The sequence below is a fragment of the Balaenoptera acutorostrata genome, chromosome 19, assembly GCF_949987535.1.
Source record: "Balaenoptera acutorostrata chromosome 19, mBalAcu1.1, whole genome shotgun sequence".
Lineage (NCBI taxonomy): Eukaryota > Metazoa > Chordata > Mammalia > Artiodactyla > Balaenopteridae > Balaenoptera > Balaenoptera acutorostrata.
The window spans coordinates 27,825,992-27,847,553 of NC_080082.1; the positions used below are offsets into that span (position 1 = coordinate 27,825,992).

The window sequence follows — 21,562 nt, forward strand, 5'->3', positions numbered from 1 at the left end:
CTCCGTGTGCCCATTAAACAGATCGCTCTCGGCCCTGACCTCTCTGTCCGCTGCTCGGTCTGCAGCAGCTCGGGACCTCCCAGCAGCAGATGGTCCCTGGGTCAGAGGTCAGCGCACTAGACTCATCGGAGTCTAGTGCCCTCGCCCTTGCCCTCGCCGTCTGGACGGGGTCAGAGGTCCCGGGGCCTCTTACTCAAGCCGGCCCAAAGTCCGAGCTCCGGGGTCCCCTCCGCTAAGAGCGAGCTGAACAGTCAGAGGCGGGTCAGTTCCAGAAGTTCAGAGAGTCTAGGAGGCCCCTCCTTTCAGGTTCAGGGGTCGGACCAGGGGCCGGGTCCTGGGAGCCCCCTCCCTTAAGGCCGAGTAGGGTGGTCGGAAACAGCGCCCTCCCTGGGTCAGCTGAGGCGTGCCGGCCGGGCTACTGGAGAGCCGGCCCGGCGCGCCCGGCTGTCCGACCCGGCCCGGCCGCGGGGTCCCCGGCAGGGGGCGGCCTCGCTCCGCGCCGCCCGCTCCTCCCGCTGCCGCCGCCACCCAGGCTGCCGCTCCTCCCCCCGGCCCCGCCTCCCTGGCCCCCGCGCCGCCCGCCTGTCCGCCGGTCTCTGCAAGGCCATCGGTCCGTCCGCCCGCCCTCCCAGCGCTCCTCCGCCCCGGCCCCGCTATCCCGGCCGCGCACGTCGCTTCCTCGGTTCCGGCCGCCGCTAGCCCGTTCCCGCCCCCGAGCCGGACGCCGCCGCTACGCGAGGCCGGGGATTGGCAGAGCGCGTAGGCCGCGCTGCCGCGGATGGAGTCGGAATAAAGGGGCGGCTGAGAGAGCAGCCGGTCGCCACTCGCCCTGCGCCTGACCCCGCGGGCGGCCTGGAGCAGGTGAGCGGCTGGGCGCCCGGGGCCGCGGCTGGGCGCCACTCCCGCGCCCGCCGCACCCCTTCCCCAGCCGGCCCGGCCGCCCCTCCACTCCCTCCAGCCCGACCCGGCGGCCTCCTGAGCTCCTGGGCGGCCCAGGCCGACCTCGACGCGCAGCTGTCTCCCGGGCCAAGCCTGCAGCCCTGGGGCCTTTCTCGGGCCCAATCGCCCGCGGGGCCGGCCCTCGGGCCGCAGCGGCCTGTCCATTCCCGGCGAGGGCTGACAGGAGGCAGCCCAGCTGGTCCGGCGGGCAGTGCCGGCAGGGAGGTGATCGGCTTTCATTCGGTTTCCCAGGGAAGAGGAAGGGCTGGGGTGGAGCGCAGGTGGGGGCCTCCGCTTGCTTCCCTCACCCTAGTCTCTCATCCTCTTTCCTGAGTGGTCAGAGAGGCCTCTGGCCGCACCTTCCTGGAGGGGGACCAGGGTGGGCAGCTGAGCTGGGGGCCTGGGACCGTGGACCCTGTGTCTGGCAGCCATTCATGCCAGAAAAAAAAAAAAAACAGTTGGGTTGGCGCAGCCTGACCTAGACCTCGCTCAGAGTAGTTCTGCTTCCCTCTTTCCTGGGGAGGCTTCAGTACCTGCTCACTCATGCAACCTGCTGCCTCCACCCAGAGCAGCGGCTTCTTTACTTCTTCCCTTCCCAGAAAGATTCTGAGGTTGACAGCTTTTAGCCTGACTCTTACGTTTCTTTGGCAGAACAGTTAGAGGCCAGGCTGGCCTGTAAAGGCATCCCTTCCTTCTCTTTTCATCAGGAGAAAACTTAGAAACTTTTCAATGTTAGAGGCAGAAGAGCTGGGAACCTGAAAGTGGGTTGCATCTGATTCTAAAAGTTGTTCCCTCTCGCTGTCATTACCTTATGCTGCCACAAAGTGGTGAGTTAGAGATTTGCCTGAGCTGGGTGGTCTTTACCTTCCATTGATTATCCAAAATGTTACAGACTTGGAGCAAGGGAACAGGGTTCTCTCCGGAAAGGTGATAGGGACGAACACTCTGTGGTTAGCATGCTACTACCCACATTGCAGGGGCAAACTCGAAATTGCTTACATTTTCCTACAGGCCTTGACACTGTCAGATGAAGAGGATTTAGGACTTGTTTTGGTGCTCTGGGAGATGACTAGACTAGGGAACTTCTGCTGTGTGGACATCTAGGCTGCGTGGGTCTGTGGACCCGTCATCTAACCCCCATCATGCACTGGCTCAGGTCCCTGCAAAGCCATCCCACTTATGTGAAGAGAGAACAGGCACATGGTCAGGGGGGAGGGCCTGGGGGGTAGTTGAGAGGGGTATGGGCCAGCCCCTGATGGGAGAAGGTTTCTGAGATGGTCCTCAGTTTCATGCAGTTGTTTTAGATATTGACTGACTGAGGCCATTTGCTGTGGGGCCCTCAGGTCTGGGAGGCCTGGCCTCTTAGACCCACAGTCTGTTCTTATGAGCAGTTGTGTCCTGGGTTGAGATTCAGCAACAGGAGAGAAGCTGGCAGGCCTACAGAGAGGCCTCAACCAGAGCCTTTCTGCTTTTATCTATCTTATGTACTGGGCTTCCAAGTAAGAAGTGTTTTGCAAAAAAAAAGTTATGTTACTAAAATTCTTGTTTTGGATGCCAGGGCCCTATCTGGTCACCTCCTTCTTTCTTTGGAGCAAGAGCAGAACTTGTGACTTCTTTGTATTGTGGACAGATCACTCCAGACTGTCACCCGTGAGACAGCTAATTGAAGAGGGTTGACAGTAAGCTGGGAGGTTGGGATGCCTGGCCCAGGGATGGGGAACTGAAGGTGGGTTGGGCATGGAGACAGCCACCATCCCCTTTGCTGGAGGAGCTGAGCCACCAGCAGACTTCTTTGGTAGCATGTGAAGGGAGCAGATCTCCCAGCCCTGAGCCCCTCTCGCTTCCCTGATGTGGTTTATGTCAATGTGGCGAGTGCAGGCAGATCAGGGAGAGGGCCCGGGAACAGCTGCATGTCCCTGCCTCAAGCTCACGATTTCTTTCTTCTCTACAGAACCAATCATCAGGGAAGGCAGAGCTTCCCTGCCATTGCTGGCACCCTGCCTCGAAGACCCCCGTCCTGTAGGCAGAGCCTTGTAGTCTGTCTTGGTTAATGACTTGGGCTGCCTGACTAGCCCCTCTCTGTGCCTTGTCTGAGGTCCTCATCCATACCTGATCCTGGGCAGCTTCTCTCTCTGGTGTGGGTCACCTTAAGCAGGGAAACTGAAGCCATTACTCTCCAAACCCTGTTTCATCTTCCCAAGCATGTCGGAAAGCTGGCAGCAGCCGCCGCAGACGCAGCCGCAGCAGCCGCAGCCGCCACAGCCTCAACACCACGCAGAACCACCGCCGGCCCTGGCCGAGCACACACTGACCCCAGGCACAGCTGAGAACCCCCTGGGCTGTGCCGTCTATGGCATCCTTCTGCAGCCTGACCCGGGCCTGCAGCCCCCGCAGCACGCGCCCCTGCAGCCAGCAGGCGAGCCGGGCCCCAAGTGCGGCGTGTGCGGTCACGACCTGGCGCACCTGTCCAGCCCGCATGAGCACCAGTGCCTGGCGGGCCACGACCGCTCGTTCCAGTGCACGCAGTGTCTCAAGATCTTCCACCAGGCTACCGACCTGCTGGAGCACCAGTGCGTGCAGGCCGAACAGAAGCCTTTTGTCTGTGGCGTCTGCAAGATGGGCTTCTCGCTGCTCACGTCGCTGGCGCAGCACCACAGCGCGCACAGCGGCACTGGGGGCCTCGTGAAATGTTCCATCTGCGAGAAGACATACAAGCCCGCCGAGGCGGCTGAGCCCGCGGCCACTGCCGCCCCTTCGCTGCCCCCAGCACCCCCTCCGCCCGCCGTAGCCCCTGCAGAACAGGCCGACAAGCCCTACAGCTGCCCCATCTGCCAGAAGCCCTTCAAGCACCTGTCGGAGCTCTCGCGACACGAGCGCATCCACACGGGCGAGAAGCCCTACAAGTGCACGCTGTGTGACAAGAGCTTCAGCCAGTCTTCCCACCTGGTGCACCACAAGCGCACGCACAGCTCGGAGCGGCCGTACAAGTGCGCGGTTTGCGAGAAGACCTTCAAGCACCGCTCGCACCTGGTGCGCCACATGTACGCGCACTCGGGTGAGCACCACCTGTTCCGCTGCAACGTGTGCGAGCTGCACTTCAAGGAGTCATCCGAGCTGCTGCAGCACCCGTGCACGCCCAGCGGGGAGCGGCCCTTCCGCTGCGGCGAGTGCCAGAAGGCCTTCAAGCGGCCGTCGGACCTGCGGCAGCACGAGCGCACGCACAGCGCCGAGCGGCCCTTCAAGTGCGACCTGTGCCCCATGGGCTTCAAGCAGCAGTACGCGCTGATGCGGCACCGGCGCACGCACAAGACCGAGGAGCCCTTCAAGTGCGGCCTGTGCGAGAAGGGCTTCGGGCAACCCAGCCACCTGCTTTACCACCAGCACGTGCACACCCTCGAGACCCTCTTCAAGTGCCCCGTGTGCCAGAAGGGCTTCGACCAGTCGGCCGAGCTGCTGCGGCACAAGTGCCTGCCGGGCGCGGCCGAGCGGCCCTTCAAGTGCCCGGTGTGCAACAAGGCCTACAAGCGGGCGTCGGCTCTGCAGAAGCACCAGCTGGCCCACTGCTCGGCCGCCGAGAAGCCTCTGCGCTGCACCCTGTGTGAGCGCCGCTTCTTCTCGTCCTCCGAGTTCGTGCAGCACCGCTGCGACCCGGCCCGCGAGAAGCCGCTCAAGTGCCCGGACTGCGAGAAGCGCTTCAAGTACGCCTCCGACCTGCAGCGGCACCGGAGGGTGCACACGGGCGAGAAACCCTACAAGTGCCCCAACTGCGACAAGGCCTTCAAGCAGCGTGAGCACCTCAACAAGCACCAGGGCGTGCACGCCCGGGAGCAGCAGTTCAAGTGCGTGTGGTGCGGCGAGCGCTTCCTGGACGTGGCCCTGCTGCAGGAGCACAGCGCGCAGCACAGCGCCGCCGCAGCTGCGGCCGAGGGCGCCTACCAGGTAGCCGCCTGCCTGCCCTGAGTCCCCGCCGCGGCCCCCACCAGGCCCGGCCCGGCCTCCTCGCACCCATCCCTGCACCGGCTCGGTGTTCTGAGGGAGGCCCTGGGCGTGAGGACAGAAGGGCACTGGGCAGGTGGAGGGTGTGGGTGCCTGGCACTCCCGGTACAGGCCTGGGCGGGGGGCGGGGGCGGCAGATTGCTGTGGCTGGTCCTGACCCCACAGACCTCTTTCCCATTACAGGATTCGCTCTCTTGAGAGACCTCAGCCTCCCTTGTCTCTGGGGGCCTGGAACCAGGCTGGAAGTCCAATGGCCTCTCTCCACCCCAACGAGGGGGTGGTGCTAGCCCAACCTTCCCAGACCTTTCAGCCTAATTAGAAATCGGATAGGTTAGGAAAGAGGAGGGTCACGGTAGCGCCTGGGAGAAGGGCTGGACTCCAGAGGTAGGCTGGGTGTAGGGCATCCCCCTTCAGGTTGCTGTTTGAGGGAGAAGGCCAGCTCCGTGATGTAGTCCTGGAACCAGGAGGGCAAACTGTGAGCCACCGGCCTCTCCGTCAGCTTCAGCCGGGGGCGATGCATCCTCCAGGTTTCTGGCAGGCGAGACATACAGGGGTGCTGCACACCTGTGGGCTCAGTCTGCTTGGAGGACAATTGGCCCAGCCAGAGGGAGGAGGCAGAGAAGTTCTCCTGTGACTCACTCAGCCAGGGACAGTGCTGTCCACAGGGAAAGGAGGAAAGGCAGCCTTTGCACCCAGGGCTAATCCCACTGTTTTGGAAGTGCCCCTCCCACCTTTGCGGCATGGTTCCAAGCACTGGTGGGGAATGCGCTCTCAGCCCGACAGAACTACTGATGTGAAAGAGGGGACTGTTAGATCACCTGGCGCCTGGGAGGAAGCAGGGCTAAGCCCGTGATCTTCCCAGTGGATGGGAACAAGTGTCACCCCTTTGAATTGTGTGAACCAAAGCCTCAAGGGCGTGGCCCTAATCAGCTCGGCCCAGCCCTGCTTCAGGGCCAAGACCATGCCTGGGTACCCAGGGTAGGGGAGGTGAAAGGACCATGGGAACGCCTCTGACCCCACAGTGCCCTCCCAGCCCATGGGCACCCTCCCCCATCAGTCTGGCTGCTGACCTGTACTCCAGGGGTTTTGCTCTACCAAGATGCTCTAGACAACATTCAGCTACTTCCAAGGCCAGAGTGTTCTCCTTCGGGTCCTCCTAGGGTCCCCCTAGGTCTCTGGATGCCCACTGGGCTCATGGAGCTGATGGTGTCCAGGATAAGGAGTGGGCAGGGGAACAGGGTTGTTAAGGAAACCGGTAGGTAGATGGAGTCGATTGGTATTGCTTGATGGCTGGGACTCTTCTCGGGAAGGCCAGAAGACCTTTACTATCAAAATGATTCTTTTGAACCCAGCTCTGCCCCACCCTCTCCCAGACCCCTTCCCTGGGTCTTAAAAGGAGACTTTAATCAGTGCCCACCCCAAGATCCCAGAGGAGCAGGGAGACCCGTCTTGTCCCACTCTCACCTTCAGAAGTCTGAAAAGCCCTCATCCCCCTCCTCTGTCTAGGTTCCCTTCCTGTGCCCGCAGAGAGGGGCTGGTCCTTCCCCTCGGTGCTGGCTTTAGTCACAATGCCTCAAAAGACATGGAACCCAGGCTGAAAACAGTCCCAACTGCTAATGTTTTTCTTTCATTTTGCTTTCTAAAAGCAGTTGTTATACTGTTCATAACATTGTATAGTTTAATTTCATGTCATTTTGGATCTTATATAAAAATGTGAGAATTTGGATTTTTAAAAAGAATGATTCCATTTTAGATAGCCCTTTTGATGTTAATATATAGTGAGTCCAATGTATGCTTTAGAAGTAAAGACATTGACCTTCACAGACCAAAGCACAGTTTGTTCTGGTCATTCTTTAGAGGGGAATGTTGGGTCGTGGAGAGGGAGTGAGGTGTGCAGGCCAGGGTGGCAGGCTTGGGATTGGGACATAAGGCTGGGTTCGAATGTTTTGAACATTCTGGTTGTGTGACTTTGGGCAAGTCACTTAACCTCTTTGGGACTCAGTTGCCTCATCTATAAAATGGGGAGGTTAACCCTTGCCTTGCTTGGTTCTTGTGAGAGTTAAGTGGAGTCGCATATGGCGGCCCTGGTGGGGAAGCTGTGACGATGCTGACGGTACCAACTGCAGGACACTTGGGATCCTTGGGCTGTGACCTCTTGACATCCTTGGGGTTTAACTGCAGCCCCTGTAAAGGGAGCTGATCTGTGAGGGACCAGCAGCTCGTGGATGGTCAGAAGCTGGGCACTGGGCCTGGTAAGCAGGAGAGCTTGCTTAGCCCCAGTGGAAAATCAGGGTCTGCCTGGAGCAGCCTACAGGCGCCGCCCCCGAGGATCACATGCTCTCACCCCACTCCTGCTCACCCTGTCGCACGGTGATCCCTCTGCGTGTCCAGCCCAGCCGCCTCCACCTCAGCCTTCCTGCACCCCTCTTCTGTCCCCTATCCTGTCCCCCAGCGGGCCAACTGCAACTCAAGCTCCTCCTGTTTCTCAAAGGCAAGGGTGGAGGTGGGGAGAGGAAGGTAGAAGCAACTCCCCCCAGGTCTGAGAGCCAGTGGAGGGTGGTCAGGAGGGACCCCTGCCCGAAGGTAGGGGTGGAGGTGAGGGTAGAAAGAGGACAAGGAGCTACCCACGCCGCAGGGAGCTCAAAATTGGCTGCAGAAGTCTTAGTGGAGAGGCCAGGGGGGACCCCGGATGTGACCAGGACCCCATGGTCCTCTTACTCCCTCTGCGTGTGGCCACAGGAGGACTCTGCCCTTGAGAAGCCGTGTGCAAGCGTCCACCTCTCAGCGAGGACGCCCAGGGCCCCTTGTCCCTGTGCCCGGCTTGAATCCTGGCTTCCTTTCTAGTTCAGTGACCTTAGGCAAAACCCACCCACCTCGCAGAGACTCCTGGAAAGCACTGGCATGTGTTGGGTGCCTTATAGCTTCAGGTTGCTCTTCCTGAACAGGTGGTGTTCTGCGTGTGCCAGGGGCCAGAGGAGCCCTGGATGGGCTCACATGGAGGGTGCAATGACTTTTTCTTCCTTTGTCCCCACCTTGCCTCCCCTCACAAAGCAGTGGGGCTCCCACCTGGACCAAAACCAGGGCCGTGAATGGAGCCCTGGCCTGGGGGCCTGCGTGTTCAGGCTCAGGTCTTAGACCTTTGATAAGTGATCCCAGGCAGGCTCTGTTCCTCTTGGGGCCTTGATTCCATCTGAAGCAGAGTTCTTGACCTCTGATCTCTAAGGGTCCTTAGAGACCTGTCGCTCTGATTCTGGGAAGGTAACCGGATCAACCTGTGGCCCCTATTCCCCTTCCTGCCTCTCTCGGCCTCCAGTCTGCTCCCCACCTGTCTCATTCTGGTTTCTCTTGATTGTAAGTGACAGAAACAGCACAAACTGGCTTAAGCAGCTACACACTGTACCCGGCCACACACACAGGTACCTCTCCCACCTACCTGCCCGGGAACCCCACCGCTTCCTGTGTCCCATAGCTGATCCATCTCTTAGAGCATGGAATTTTCATGGGGGAACTTCAGGTGCTATGGCTGGGGTACAAACTAGCACTATCATCTTTAATCTCCGGGTAGTCATCCCCTTTGCCCCAACCACTGACAGGATGGGAAGAGGGTGGTACCTTGGGGTGAGGGGTGACATGTGGATGAGGGCCAGAGGAGCGAGAGCGAGAGGCTGACATAAATTCACACTCTGGACTTAATAATTTCCCCTTCCTGGGGAAAGAGGCACTGCTGGGTGGGGTGGGGGTCCCTTCTCCTGGGTCCTCGAAGTCATTGCCAGGGCAAGCTGGGCCACCAAAGACAACTTTCCTAGGGAGCCCATCATCTTGACGGCTCTGTCAGACTACCACTGTGTGGCTGGCTCTGTGCTCGGCCCCCCGGGGGGCAGTGGGAGAGGACCCTGCTCTCCAGGGGTGGAGCCTGCGCTCGTGAACCACCGTGGCAGTGCTGTGCTGTCGCAGTTAAGAGCACCACAGTCAGGCCTGGCTGGAGTCCTGCCTCTGCCACTCATCAGCACCAAAGCTTTGGGAAGGTTTTTGGATTTCTCTGGGCCTCATTTTCCTCATCTGTGAAATGGAGCCATTAATGCTCTCTTCTGGGCTTAGGGTGAGGGTCCCGTGAAATGACCTGTGTGGAGTGTTTGCCACGTAGTGGCCACTCAGGAAAGCAGAGCACTGGGAGGTCAGAGGCAGAAGGGAGCGAGCCTAGCTCTCCTACCTGAGCGTCAGGGCTCTCCCACGCCCACCCTGCTACACAAGACCTTTCCCATCCACCAGCTGATCTGAGCCTCATACCACCTCCATGAGATGGGCAGGGCAGACCTGAGGATGTGTTTTGTGCTGATCCTTGAGAAGTCCAGGGGCTTCCCAAAGCCGTACGCTTAGTGATGAGAGAGGCCTGGCGTTGTGGGGTCTGGCTAGGTGGGGGGATAGGCGGCGGGGTGGGACCGCCTGGGCTCTGAACCCACAGACCTCCAGCTGCAGCCACTGAAGCCTGGGGCTCTGGCTCCAACCCACTCTTTGCGGGTCAGGAAGCCGGGAACAATGGCCGGAACTGGTGCTGGCACCAGGGCTGGCCACGGGAGCAGGAAAGCTCCTCACCAGCAGGCAGAGGGGACAGCCAGCCCTCGGGCCTACTCTCAGCTCCTTGAGGGACTGGAGCCTCCATTTTCTGTCCTGCCATCTGTGCAGAGGCAGCTCCATGGAGAGCCTCCATCTGACCTCCCAGTCCCCAACCTCATCCCTCCTCCAGAGCAGGCCCCAGACAGGACCGTGGACTGCTCGGGCCTTGGAAATTTGCCCAAGGCCTCTGCGCCTGGGCCAGGCTCGCCTGTGATAAGCTCCGCATCCCATCCTCAAGATGGTGCTTTCTTTGTTCCTTGAAGGTCATGCCTCCAGGAAAAGCCTTGGCCGCTATTGATTTTTGCAGATTCTGGCAGGAATGCCCAGTCCTCCTTCAGGGCCCTGAAAAGGAGGTTGAGGGGAGGGGCGGAGGTGGGCTGGGGCCCGTGGGGTCTCCCTCCTCACCATGCGTGTGTGTCCATCCCCACTCTGGGTCTGCATTCCTGCCTTTGTTCATCCATAAGCATCACTGAGCACCGGCTGTTTGCCAGACACTGAGCTGGCGCGGCAGGGCATGAAGGTAGAACTTCAGATGAGAGAGTTTTGAGGTTTTCATGTATCAAAAGGTAGGGTCAAAAATGTCAAAGCTGCTGGTACTTAGTACAAAATATTACCTGTGAGAGTCCTCCCCAGCCCTCACCCCGTTCTCCCTGAGCTAGGACCCTTACTCCATCCCTGATCCTCCCCGTTGCCAGCCCCAGGGTGAGGGTATGTGTTTTGCGTGTTGCTTTGTAATAAACACAACTATTACTTTGTAGTAGTTGTTTCATTTAGTCCACCTCCGTGTGTTGGTTCTGGGAGGCCCCAGGCCCCATTCCTGAGTCCCAGATCCTGTTAGAGAGATAAGAGGGGCTGGCGAGTGCAGTATTTCCCAAGATCCTACTGTGGGCCAGAGGCTATGAGTTAGTCCCCCTGAAACAGCTACGGTTCCTGTCCTCATAGTCTTGGGGAAGAATTGGGGAGAAGGGAGGATTTGAGAGAGGCCTGCCTGGAAGAAAGGGTGAGGTTTGGATAGGAAGAGATGGGGAAAGCATTTCAGGTGGGAGGAAGGCGTTGACTAAAGGTTAGGAGGCAGACAGGAGCCTGGGTGTTTGGAACAGCAAGGAGACTGGTGATGCCGTCGGGGGTAGGGGTAGCACATGGAGGCCCAGGGCCTGGGTACTGGATTGGGATCAGGCCAGAAAGGCCTGGAGGTGAGGCCATGGGGGCTGGGCTGTCCCCAAGGCAATGGCCACAGGGAGGATTTCTACTGTGATCTCTCTATGAGGAGCAAAGAGCCCCCTGAGGCTGAGGGAACTTCCAGGCGGGGAGACAGTGGCCCAGGCTGGGTGGCTTCTCTCCATCTCTTGGGATTTTCAACCTGCAGATTCTGCCACTGCCAGTAACTCCAAGAGAACTTTCTGGTGGAACATCTTCTCCTCTCTCTAAGCTCAGGTCGAATGTCCCCACTGGTTTCCCCCCGACTCTTGGCGTGCATCTCTCTCATAGCAGGAAGGCAGTAGAGTATGGTGGCCACAGGCTCAGGGGGTCAGGCAGGCTGGCTTCAATTCCCAGCTCTGCCAACCACCAGCTGTGTGACCATGGGCCAGTCACTTAGCCTTTCTGAGTTCATTTCATCGTCTGTAAAATGGGTCTAAAACTGCCCACCTCCTGGGCACTGCAAAGTGCTTAATATTGATACATTGCCTTGCACGTAAAAAATAGCAAGTGCATACTAAATCAGACTTGTTAATGCGCATCTACTCTGTATTTCCTTTATTCTTGGGCACATATTTTTATATCTACGAAATTAGGATTCCATGTACAACTGGTGAGGAAGGACCTAATCAAATTCCTAGGCTTGAGGAACATGGTCTAGGTGTGCTCACATTCTCACCTTCTGCTTTCAGGTTTGAATCAGCTGGGTTTACCTCTCTCCTACTGGACTAGAAGTACCTCTAAGGCAGGCAAGTCTTCTGGTCTGTGTCCCAGCGCCCAGCATGGGGTCTGGCAAGGCCTTGAATGTCTGCTGGGCCAAATTCCCAGAGGGACTTGTCCGGTCATTCAGTGTCAAGGAAGCAGGGCCACGAGAAGACACACAGGCACTTGATTCCCTCTGGTATCTCAGCACGCTCTCTGGAGCTCCCTGACTGTCCCCAGTCTCACACAGGCCAGGACTCCAGCATCTCTGCTTTGAGCCTCGGGCAAATCTATTTCTCTCTGAGCTGTCATGTTGGAGGGGACACTCAGGGCTGAAGAATGTGGCTCTCATACCTCAGGGGCCTTCGCCAACGGCTTCCCAAGGTTCAATCCAGGTGGACTGCCCCTGGGCTTGGAGGAAAGTGCTTCTTCCTGCATGAAATGGCAGGAAGCTGGATACCTCCTTGACAGGCCCCCAAGGAGGAAAGGGCTCTGATCTACTTACCACTTCCCATCCCCTCCTCCCCATGCTCCTGTCTCCTGCCCTGTTGTCAGCAGAGCTCCATACTTCAGGACAGAGGACAGACTCCCTCCCTCACCTCAGTATAAGGGTGATGATCTCCAACACCACCCCCAAAAGAAATTAAAATCAGTCTCGAATTTGTAAGGCAGGCTCTGCCTGCATATCAGACAACAAAACAACTCATTTCCTTGTTTATTACCCAAGGTTGAACAAAAGACCCCCATTCTGGGAAATAACTTATTCTACGAATATTGAGCACAAACTGTATGTGAGTACTGTGACAAGTGCTGGGACTGACTTTGAGTCCTGGGTTCTGGTTTTGGCTGGAGCCTTTCCCTGATCTGGGCCTCAGTTTTCCCATCTGTGAAATAGAGTAGCTTTGGTTCTGCTCACTCTCCTGGGTGCTTATGGAGTATGAGGCCTGGAGGAGATGATGTGTTCTAAACAGTATAACACAGGGTCCAGAGGTGAGGGGCTGGTATTATTGTTTTAATCTCCTTCCACCTGAGACCAGGCTTGCATCCACTAGGTGCTCGGTAAATATTAGTGGAAGGGGATGAGGAGGATGTAAGTCAGGGTTTCCTAACCTTTGTGGGCACTGACTCTCCTGAGAATCAGATGAAAACAAGGAGACTTTCCATGGAAAATGCACATGTGGGTGGACCCACGATTTTGGACATGATTTCAGAAGGTTCATGGATCCCTGAGGCCTCAGATCCTAGCACCAGAAGTCCTGTTCAAACAGTTCTTGAGCTTGGCGGCTATTTACCCTGATCTGGGTCTGTCCTTGCAGACTGGCCACAGGTGGGATGGTATTTGGAAGGTCCTGGAGCTAAGTGCTGATGCTGGCTGCTCTAACACCCAGCCACGCTGAGACACTCTTCTTTAGCCCAAAACTTTGAGCAGGGTTATTCTGGACCTGGCCCAGGAGCCCCACGGCTGTCCCCAGCACATCAGGCCTCCTTTCTGTAGGTTGGTAGGCAGATGAGGGCTAGTCCTGAAGCTATGTGGATAGAGCAGATAACTTTTTGCTTACATGGTATGTTCATTGGCGGTGCTTTGGGGAGAGGAAACTTTCTTCTCTGAGTGGGCTTGGGCACCTCATCTTACTTCCACACTCAGCTGCTTCACAGGGAATAGAGACCATAGGCCAACCCTCCAGGGCCTGATTCCACTTCTTCAGGGGAACCCTGGGCCCAGGGAGGCCCCCAGCACACGCTGGGATGGCAAGGGCTTCTGAGAGAGGGGTCTAAAATCCCTTTTGAGCCCCCTCTTTTCTCTTTAGGGCTCAAGTTCAGAGTCTGAGGTGGAAGGGGCTTGGTTGTAGGCTTATGAGCAGGGGAACGGGGGCACAAAGAAAACCTAATTCTCAGGCAGGCCTGCCTCTGTGCCTCATCCCTGGCTGGGCCCTGGGGCCTAGACCCTGATTCTCTACCTGGGGTCACCAGACATCTTTCCCAACTCCCCCCACCGCCACCAGTCCTCCAGGAGTTGGCAGGAGGCAGGTAAGGGTAAGACATCCTGAGGTCCTGAGGTCCTGATCCTCCCCCAGCCCCTGCACCACACACACACACACACACACACACACACACACACACACACACACACACACACACACACACACACACACGGGTGTGGTGCCTCCTTATGGAGCATAAGGTTTATTTCCAGTCAGGCTAAACTCTTAGGGAGATGGGTGCTGCCACCATACACCCTCTGTCCTGCTGGGGAACCTGAGGTGGCATGGTTTGGCAGCCTGGGGATCGGCCTCCTTTTCACAGATTAACGCCAGGGTGTCAGGTAGTTAACACGACTGTGGAAAGAAACAGGTGAGGTGGGGGCCTCTAGGATGTCCTGGGGAAAAATCAGACTGTCCTTCTCTAGGCCTTCCCCACCAAACCCACCTTCCTGCCCTCAAGGCTCTGAAAACACAGCTTCTGTCCTGTCTCTCTATGGCTCAAGAGCCTTCAATGGCTCCCTATTTCCTTTAATATATTTTTGGCTGGTCTGTTTGGCTTTCAAGCCCCACTTCCGGTTTGCCTCATCTTTATCTCCCGTGAGCTTTACTCACTTTTCAATCATTTAGTGAGCCTACTCTGGCAGGCATTATATGGTAGTAAAAAAAAAAGCTTTCCCTTGTGTGTGCACAGGGCGGGTGAGAGAAGGCAAACTTTCATCAATAATTATAATGCAATAGCCTGTGTGCTCTAAGATGGAGAGGGATGCACATACGGAGACCAACTGGAGGGGGGTTTGAGCTGGAGGGGAAAGGCAGAAGGTCAGAGAAGACTTCAAGGAGGATGGGACATCTGGGCTGGGTTTTAAAGTGTAAGGAGGAGTTTTCCAGGCAGAGGTAGAAAGATCATCTAAGTGCTGAAACAGCACAAGCAAAGATATGGAGTGCTTGGTTGCTTGGTTTGGGTTGCACCCAGGAGTCTGGTACTGCTAAAGTGTAGGGAATGGGGCTGGAGAGGTGGGAGATGGCCAAATTATGAAGGTGCTTGAATATCTTGCATTCTTCTCCTGGGAGCACTTGTCCCAGCCCTTACCACTTCACCTGCTTCCTGGAAGGCAGATTCTTGGCTCCTTCCATTATATTTCTTATATGTCTGTTTACTCTTCCAGTCCCTGCTCTTCTCCTAGGTAACCCCGCCCCCCCTAATCCCCCTAACCCCCGTCTTTGCCTTTCGGCCTCCTCTGGGCCAAATCGAGAGGGAAAGGCACTCTACTCCCTCCACCTCCCAGTGGGCTGCACTTTTGCCTGGCGAAGATCCCTCCAGGGGGAAGACCTTCGCGCCCCCCTGACATCATCCGGGAGGGTACCAATCCTCTGGCGCCTCCTTCATGAGGGCCCGCGCGCTGCCCGACTGGGGGGCATGGCCAAATGTGGGGCGGGGGCGGGGGCGGGGGCGGGGTCATTCCCCCCCCACCACTGCAGTTGGAGCCCTACCTGTAGATAGAGCCGAAGCGTCGGAAAGCATTCCTGCAAAAGAGAGAGGAGGGTGAGGCCGAGGTGAGGAAGGGTGACCCTCTCTGGGAACAAACACGTCAGCAGGCGCCATCCCACCAAGATTACACTGCACCTTCGCCCCACCTTAACTCCTCCACTCTGAAAGGTGGAGTTGCTAGGGACTGGATGACAGGATGCTCCGTTTGGTAGGAATTAACCATTTAGTCGTTTTAAAATTGTAATTTTCTTGTGGTGTTTCAGAGCCAATCAATTCTTCCTAGGTCTCACATTTTCAAGGGCCACTAGGTATGCGGTGGTGAAAGCAGCCAAGACCCCACTCTCCTTCCGCCAGGTATGGGGTCCCGGGGTCTGTGGGGTCACTTACAGGGAGTCGAAAGGCAGGGGTTTCTGTCCATAGCGATCCAGGCTGGGATTCTGGTTAAGACAGAACTGGGGCGGACCAGAGGAATTGGGGGGGGGGGTGTCCACTGAGTAGAGGGGACACGGACTCCCCCGCCGAGGCCCCGCACAGCACTCTCTGCCGGGGATATTGGCCCTGGGCACTGGGAGACCTTACTCTCGGTCTCTTCTCCCCCTCCCCGACCCCCGTGTTAGCCGCTTCTCTCCCACCCCCGCCCCGCCAGGGACGGAGCAGCGCGCCTACCTACCCGCCAGTTCTGGGTCACCTGCGGCTTCAAGTACCGCACCGCGTAGCCGCTGAAACTCTCGACTGCGGAGAGAGCGCCCATCTCTGGCCCCCCGCCAGCCCAGAGCAAGCCCCGCCCCTACTCTTAACTGAGCCCCGCCCCTAGATCAAGCCACGCCCACGCCTACTTCTAGAACCAGTCCCCCCTCCGGACTAAGCTCCGGCAGTCCCAGAACCAACCCTGCCCTCCAACCTCCGCCTCACTGGCTCCCACTGGCTCGGGCCTGGCCCCGCCCCCTCCCCAGGACAAGCCCTGTCTCCGTGAACCTCAATCTGTCTGGGTCCAGCCCGCTCTGAGTGCCCCAGCTGCTCCTATCTCCTAGACCTGTCTTTGTCAGAGCCCACCCCCGAAGCCCCCCGCCCGCGGTCAGCGCTCGGGGTCCCGGCTCCAGGGACCCAGCGGCCCAGTTGTCTCTCCCACAGTAAGGCATCCTCCCCACCGGTAGACTGACCCTTCCTGCTCGGGCAGGGCAGCTTGAATTCTCCGGCAGAGGACATGAAGCGGGACCAGTCCTCGATGGCGCGCGTGAAGTTGGGCCAGTCGACCCTGTTGATGCCCGGTGCGATGGGCTCCAGCTTTCCCTCGCGGCACCTATTTTGGAGCCTCTGGCCGGTCGCCGTGATGTCCTGCCAGGATGAAGGGAGTCAGGGCGCGGGGGGCACTTGAACCATCTGACCCAGGGGGCTCTGAAGCCCCTGAAGGAGATGCAAAGGGGCTAGGGTCCCAAGCTGGTAGCTGAGGAAGTGCACGGAGTAGAGCCCAGCACTCGAGGTGCTTGGGGCTAGGTGCACGCGGGACCTTCAGGTCCCCAGAGCAAACCCAGGGCCAGGGGCAAAGGACACTCACCAAGCACTGCAGGCGTTTGTTGGGGACACCAAGGAGTGTGAAGTAGGCATTGTCAAAGTCATCTGAAGGAGAAAGAGAAAGGGAGGAGTCCACCAGTGGTCACAGGCCCACACAGGAGAGGTTTGGTCCACACTGCTTTAAAAGGTTTTTGAAATACTTGACAACTTTAAAAAAATCTAAGATCAAGTGGATTCTTACTTAACACACCCCATTCAACAGAACAAACTCCAAATAGATAAAAAATTTCAATGTAAAATAATGAAACCATAGACGTACTAGAAGAAAACATGGATAAATTTCTTTATAACCTTGGGGTGGGGGAGGCCTTACCAACTCTAATTCAAAATCAGGTAGCCTAAAGAAAATGTTGATAACTTGGACTACATAGAAATAAACTTCTGCATGGCAACATAAGGAAACACAAGGAAAGTCAAAAGACAAATGGGAAAAGAATATTTCCACTTATTTTGTAGATGAGGTGAAATTTCAGTAATATTGAAAGAATTCCTAAAAATCAAGACAAAATAAAATAAAATAAAACAAAATAGAAGAAAAAGAGAAAAAAAGAAAAATGGGTCAACAGTCTGCATAGGTAGTTCACACACAAACACAAGAAATGCAAATGGTCCCTAAACTATGAAAAGACACTCAGCTTCATTCATAATAAGATACATGCATATTCAAACTACATTGATACCAGTTTTTCATATCAGATTGGAAACAATCCAAAAATGAGTGCAGTTATCAGAAACAGGGCCATTGCCATATATTGCCAGCAGGGGTTATAAATTGATTTGAGCCTATGGAAAGAAATTGGCATTATCTATCAGAATTATAAATACACATACGTTTTGACCCTATAGTCCCACTTCTGGGAATTTATCCTACTTTACAGTTGCACAACTGGGAAATGATGTGGGTAGAAAGTTTACCCATTTCAGCATAGTTTGTAATAGAAAATGATTGGAAATAACTCAAGTGTCTGTCATTAAATGACTGGTTAAATAAACTATGATACATCCTCACTATGCCTTGATTAAAAATCAGTAGAGGAAGTTCTTGATTCAAAACCTTCCAAGGTGCAGAAGGGTATATGCCTTTATATGGCTTTAAAGCCTAAAATTGAGACGATTGGAGGCAGAGAAGAATATACATTCAGGTCATCACCTAACCAAGTCATCAAACTTAGCATCATGTATAGTGGGATAATGACATTATGTGCCTCCTGCTGAGCCATCATGGCAAATATGGCATCCGACACCTGTGAAAGCTTCTACAATCAAGCTTCTACACCTATCCTCTAGTTTACAGAAAATAGACTATCAAGGTAAACAGCACCATAAGGAAACAATCACTCAAATTCACAATGTAGGACTCGTCTACAATAAAACTGTTTTGGACTCTTTAAAAAGTCAATATTATGAGGGAAAAATGGAAAGTGGGTAGACTGTTTTAGACTAAGACACAAGAGACATGACAACAAATTACAAGGCACAATCCTAGATTGAACCCTGGTTCCAAAATTTTTTTGACAGCTATAAAGGACATCTTTGGGGATAATTGGGGACGTTTTAATACGGACTGAATATTAGATGTTAGGGAATTATTTTTAACTTTCCTAGACGTGATAATGGTATTGAGGTTGTTTCTATCATTGGGAACTGCTTGCTAAAGTGTGTGTGTGTGTATGTTTGTGAGAGAGAAAGAGAATGAAAACAATATGTCAAAACATTAATTGAAGCAGGTGGAAGGTAATGAATGTTCATAGTATTAGTCTTTCAACCTTCCTCTATGTTTGAATATGTTCCTAACAAATAAAGTTGGGGAGGAAAATAATAGGTTTGTATTTACAGTAGCAAACAATGGAGGGATTCAGCAGGAGCTCAGAGTGGTTACCTGTAAGTGGGGATGGCAGGGGGAGGAGTGAGAATTTTTAAAATGTACATTGTTACAGCATTTTGAATTTTGAAACTGTGACTCCATTGCTTTTATTAAAAACATACTTGCAATACTCAAGAGCTCTCCCTAAAAATCTAGATCCCTGGCCTCTCCTGGAAGCCAGGAAATTGGTAGAACTGTGCTGACCTTTCCCACACAGTATCAGCAGGACCCCATAACTGCTCCCCTTCGGAGGGGGGGTTGTGGGGACTCCACCTCACCTTTCACCCCTTCCCCACACTGCATTCCCACCCACTTCCCGTATTTGTGTTTCCCATCGTGGCCCTGTAGGGGTCTCTGTGGGACCTCTGGAGATCTCCCTATAGTCTCTGACACCCTCACTCCATCTGTCACCTGGGTCTGAACCTGGGTATCACCCTGGACTCCTCACTCTTGCCCCTCTACCCACACTGGTACCAAATCGTGTTACCTTACCTCCTAAATACCTTCCAAATCCCTCCCCTGTGGCCAGACACTATCACTACTTCCTGAAGACTGTGGTCCCTCCCAGTGTCCTAATCACTCACCCTCCCCCCCATCATCCACTTCTAGTCTCTCTGGGTCACCCACTCCCCACGGCCCCAATGCTCGGACCTCTTTCCTTCTTAAAGTCTTCAGAGGTTCTTATCTACCTCCCCAGGAAGTCCAGACCCCAGAGCTTAGCCCTCCCTGAGCTGTGTCCTCATCCCCAGCCACAGCTCCTGCTGCCCCCGCACTCCTTATCCTCCCACCCAACCACACCCCTCAAGTTCACCAACACCTCATGCAGCTTTTCCCCTCCAGGCCTCTGCATGTGCTGTCCCCGCTAGCTGGAGCGCCTTTGTTCCAGGCACAGTGTCAGGCACAAAGCAGGCAATGAATAAATGTGCTGGAATGAATGAGTGTGGGTGTCTGTGTGGCACCCCATCTCCATACCCAAGCTTCTCAATCGATGAAGAGTTCTTCCTTAGCCCCGTGTGGCCCTTTACCCCAAAGGCTCCCATGTCCATCTCTCTTTCATGACAGGTGTCTTTCTCTTCCTTTTTCAAAGGGAGAGATGATTGGGCAGAAGTTGTTATTATTGCTATTATTATTCCTCCTCCTCCTGCAACTGCTGACCTCTGCACAGTTCCCTCTCCATTAATAATAATAACAACATTATTGTTGAGCACATATTATGTGCCAGGCACTACTCCAAGTGCTCTTCATGCCTTATCTCATTTTAATCTCAAAATAGCCCTGACAGGCCGGCACTGTTAGCGTCCCCATTTTACTGATAAGGAAACAGAGGCTCAGACCTGGAGGATACCCAGGCAGGGAGGAGCAGAGCGGGGACGACTCCCTTTAACCCTTTCACCTGCCACTCATGGTTTCTCCCTCCGAGATCTCTCTCCTCCAAACCACCCACGCCTTCCCCGAAGGCCCAGAGGGGCCGGTGGTGGCCAGGTGGCCTGACCTTTGCGGCAGTAGGTGGTGGTCTGGCAGTGCTCGTCGGAAAGGCAGGCCTTGACGGAGTCCATGTCCATGCGGCGCAGGCTGGGCAGGGCTGGGTGGTAGAGCTGCTGCTTCACGCCGGCCAGCTTGTTGCGCCACCGCGCCACGGGCAGCAGGACGGCCGGGGGTGCGTACACGTGGGTGGAGCCGTCCTCCCAGGGCACCAGGTTGATGATGCGGGCCATGGCTGGGGGGGCAGAGACACCCCAACCAGACACCCTTCTGTGTGGGAACACAACCTTGGCCAGTGCCGGTTTGTCTACTCGTCCAACAGGTACTGACCACCTACTGTGTGCCAGGAGCTATGGTGGGGTCAGGGACGCTCAAATACACACACACACAGAGGATGTGCTAAGGGCCCTGGCAGAGGGCAGTACAGGGGGTGTGTGTCTGGGGAGGCTGAGGCATTCAGCGAATGGTCTAAAAGAGATGCCATTTTTGTCTGTTCTTCAATAATGAGCAGGAAGCGGCAGCAGCAGCAAGTGGATTCACAATTGAGCTCAGTCTGCCTCTGGGTAATTAATTATGGACTTCTGGCCTTAGCTAAGGTATCTGGCATTTACTCAACATTCTACAGGGAGACATAGAAAGGTCTTAAATAAGGGGAGAGACGTGATAGACATGAACTAGAAAAAATATGGCTGGTTCCCCAGTGCTTCGTTTTAAAAAGTGGATATTCCCAGAGCCTTTGAGTCATTTAAACTTTAGTGAGAATTTGTTGAGTCCCGTTGCTTTCTTCCTGACTCCAGTTGGAGGTGAGAGATGGAGGTGGGCGGTAGGGAGGTGGGCAGGAGGAGAGAGGACCTTGGGCCATGGAGGAGCACGGAGAGAGCATGGCGACCAGATGGGGAAGCCGCCTCGAAGGCTGGGCCTTCGTGGGGAAGGGACAGGGAAGTGGGGAAGTGAGGGTAGAGGGGAGGGAGGACTCCCTGCTCCTGATCCACCACAGTGGTACCTCACCTGCAGGCCACGGGCCCCAGGTGCACAGGCTTACGGGGATTTTCTGCTCTTCCGACTGCTCAATGGGGAAAAGCGGCAGGGAGATGGGCCGAGCCCCAGTGCCTTATGAGGCAGTAGGAGAATAAAGGGACATTCTGCGGAGACAATGCCCATTGCAGCCTGATTGTGAGGGCACCGTCTCCTCGGCAACCATGACAACCAGAGGCTCCGAGGAGAAGAGCCTGCTGCCAGGAGTCCTTGCCCTGGCCCCCTCTTTCAGCCTTCCTGAAGGATGCTGTCTCCCAGGCCTCACACAGGCTGGGCATGTTGGGGAAATCAGACAAGGAGCTGGGTCTCCCTGGGGGTGGCCATGCCAGGGCTGGCCAGGGCTGGCCAGGGCAGGCTGTGTGACCCTAGACTACTTACTGTCTCTCTCTGGGCCTCAAATCTCCCATCTGTGTTAGGCAAGGGCCCCGGGCCCTGCCAGGAGGAGTGTCTGTGAGCTGGCAGGGCTCACGGACACTTACTCCCCTCCTTACAAGCCTCAGGGAAGAGGGCACTGCCCTGCCTGCCAGTCCTTGAGTCTCCAGAGGTGGAGATTAGTGGCTGCCAGGATCCAGGGTCAGCATAAGGGGATCAGGGAGAGTGGTGGCCTCAGCAGGACAGGGATTAGCAGGTGATACTCCCCCTGCAGGCCTGCAACCTCCCTCCCGCCTTCCCAAAAAAGTGAGGTCATGA

The 21,562-nt window shown here is 55.8% G+C and overlaps 2 protein-coding genes across 5 annotated transcripts; one reads left to right on the top strand and one right to left on the bottom strand.

Annotated features, from left to right (window-relative positions):
- Window positions 1-562: 562 nt before the first annotated feature.
- On the top strand, window positions 563-6,759 carry ZNF319 (zinc finger protein 319). 4 transcript variants are annotated; one of them, XM_057535026.1, is made up of 2 exons: window positions 563-2,618; window positions 2,891-6,759. In XM_057535026.1, the coding sequence occupies exon 2, from the start codon at window positions 3,142-3,144 to the stop codon at window positions 4,897-4,899; it is 1,758 nt and encodes a 585-aa protein (XP_057391009.1). In that variant the 5' UTR covers window positions 563-2,618; window positions 2,891-3,141; the 3' UTR covers window positions 4,900-6,759. The 4 variants fall into 4 exon arrangements, with proteins under 4 accessions (XP_057391009.1, XP_057391010.1, XP_007167583.2 ...); XM_057535027.1 differs by having other exon boundaries at window positions 563-1,164; window positions 2,498-6,759; XM_007167521.2 differs by having other exon boundaries at window positions 563-1,164.
- A 6,994-nt stretch (window positions 6,760-13,753) lies between these two features.
- SPMIP8 (sperm microtubule inner protein 8) lies at window positions 13,754-20,998 on the bottom strand. Its single transcript, XM_057533698.1, is given in 9 exon segments — window positions 13,754-13,784; window positions 14,922-14,954; window positions 15,307-15,371; window positions 15,590-15,651; window positions 16,080-16,254; window positions 16,475-16,536; window positions 19,848-20,104; window positions 20,861-20,895; window positions 20,897-20,998. Coding segments are annotated over 9 exon segments (822 nt in total).
- Between the last annotated feature and the right edge of the window lie 564 nt (window positions 20,999-21,562).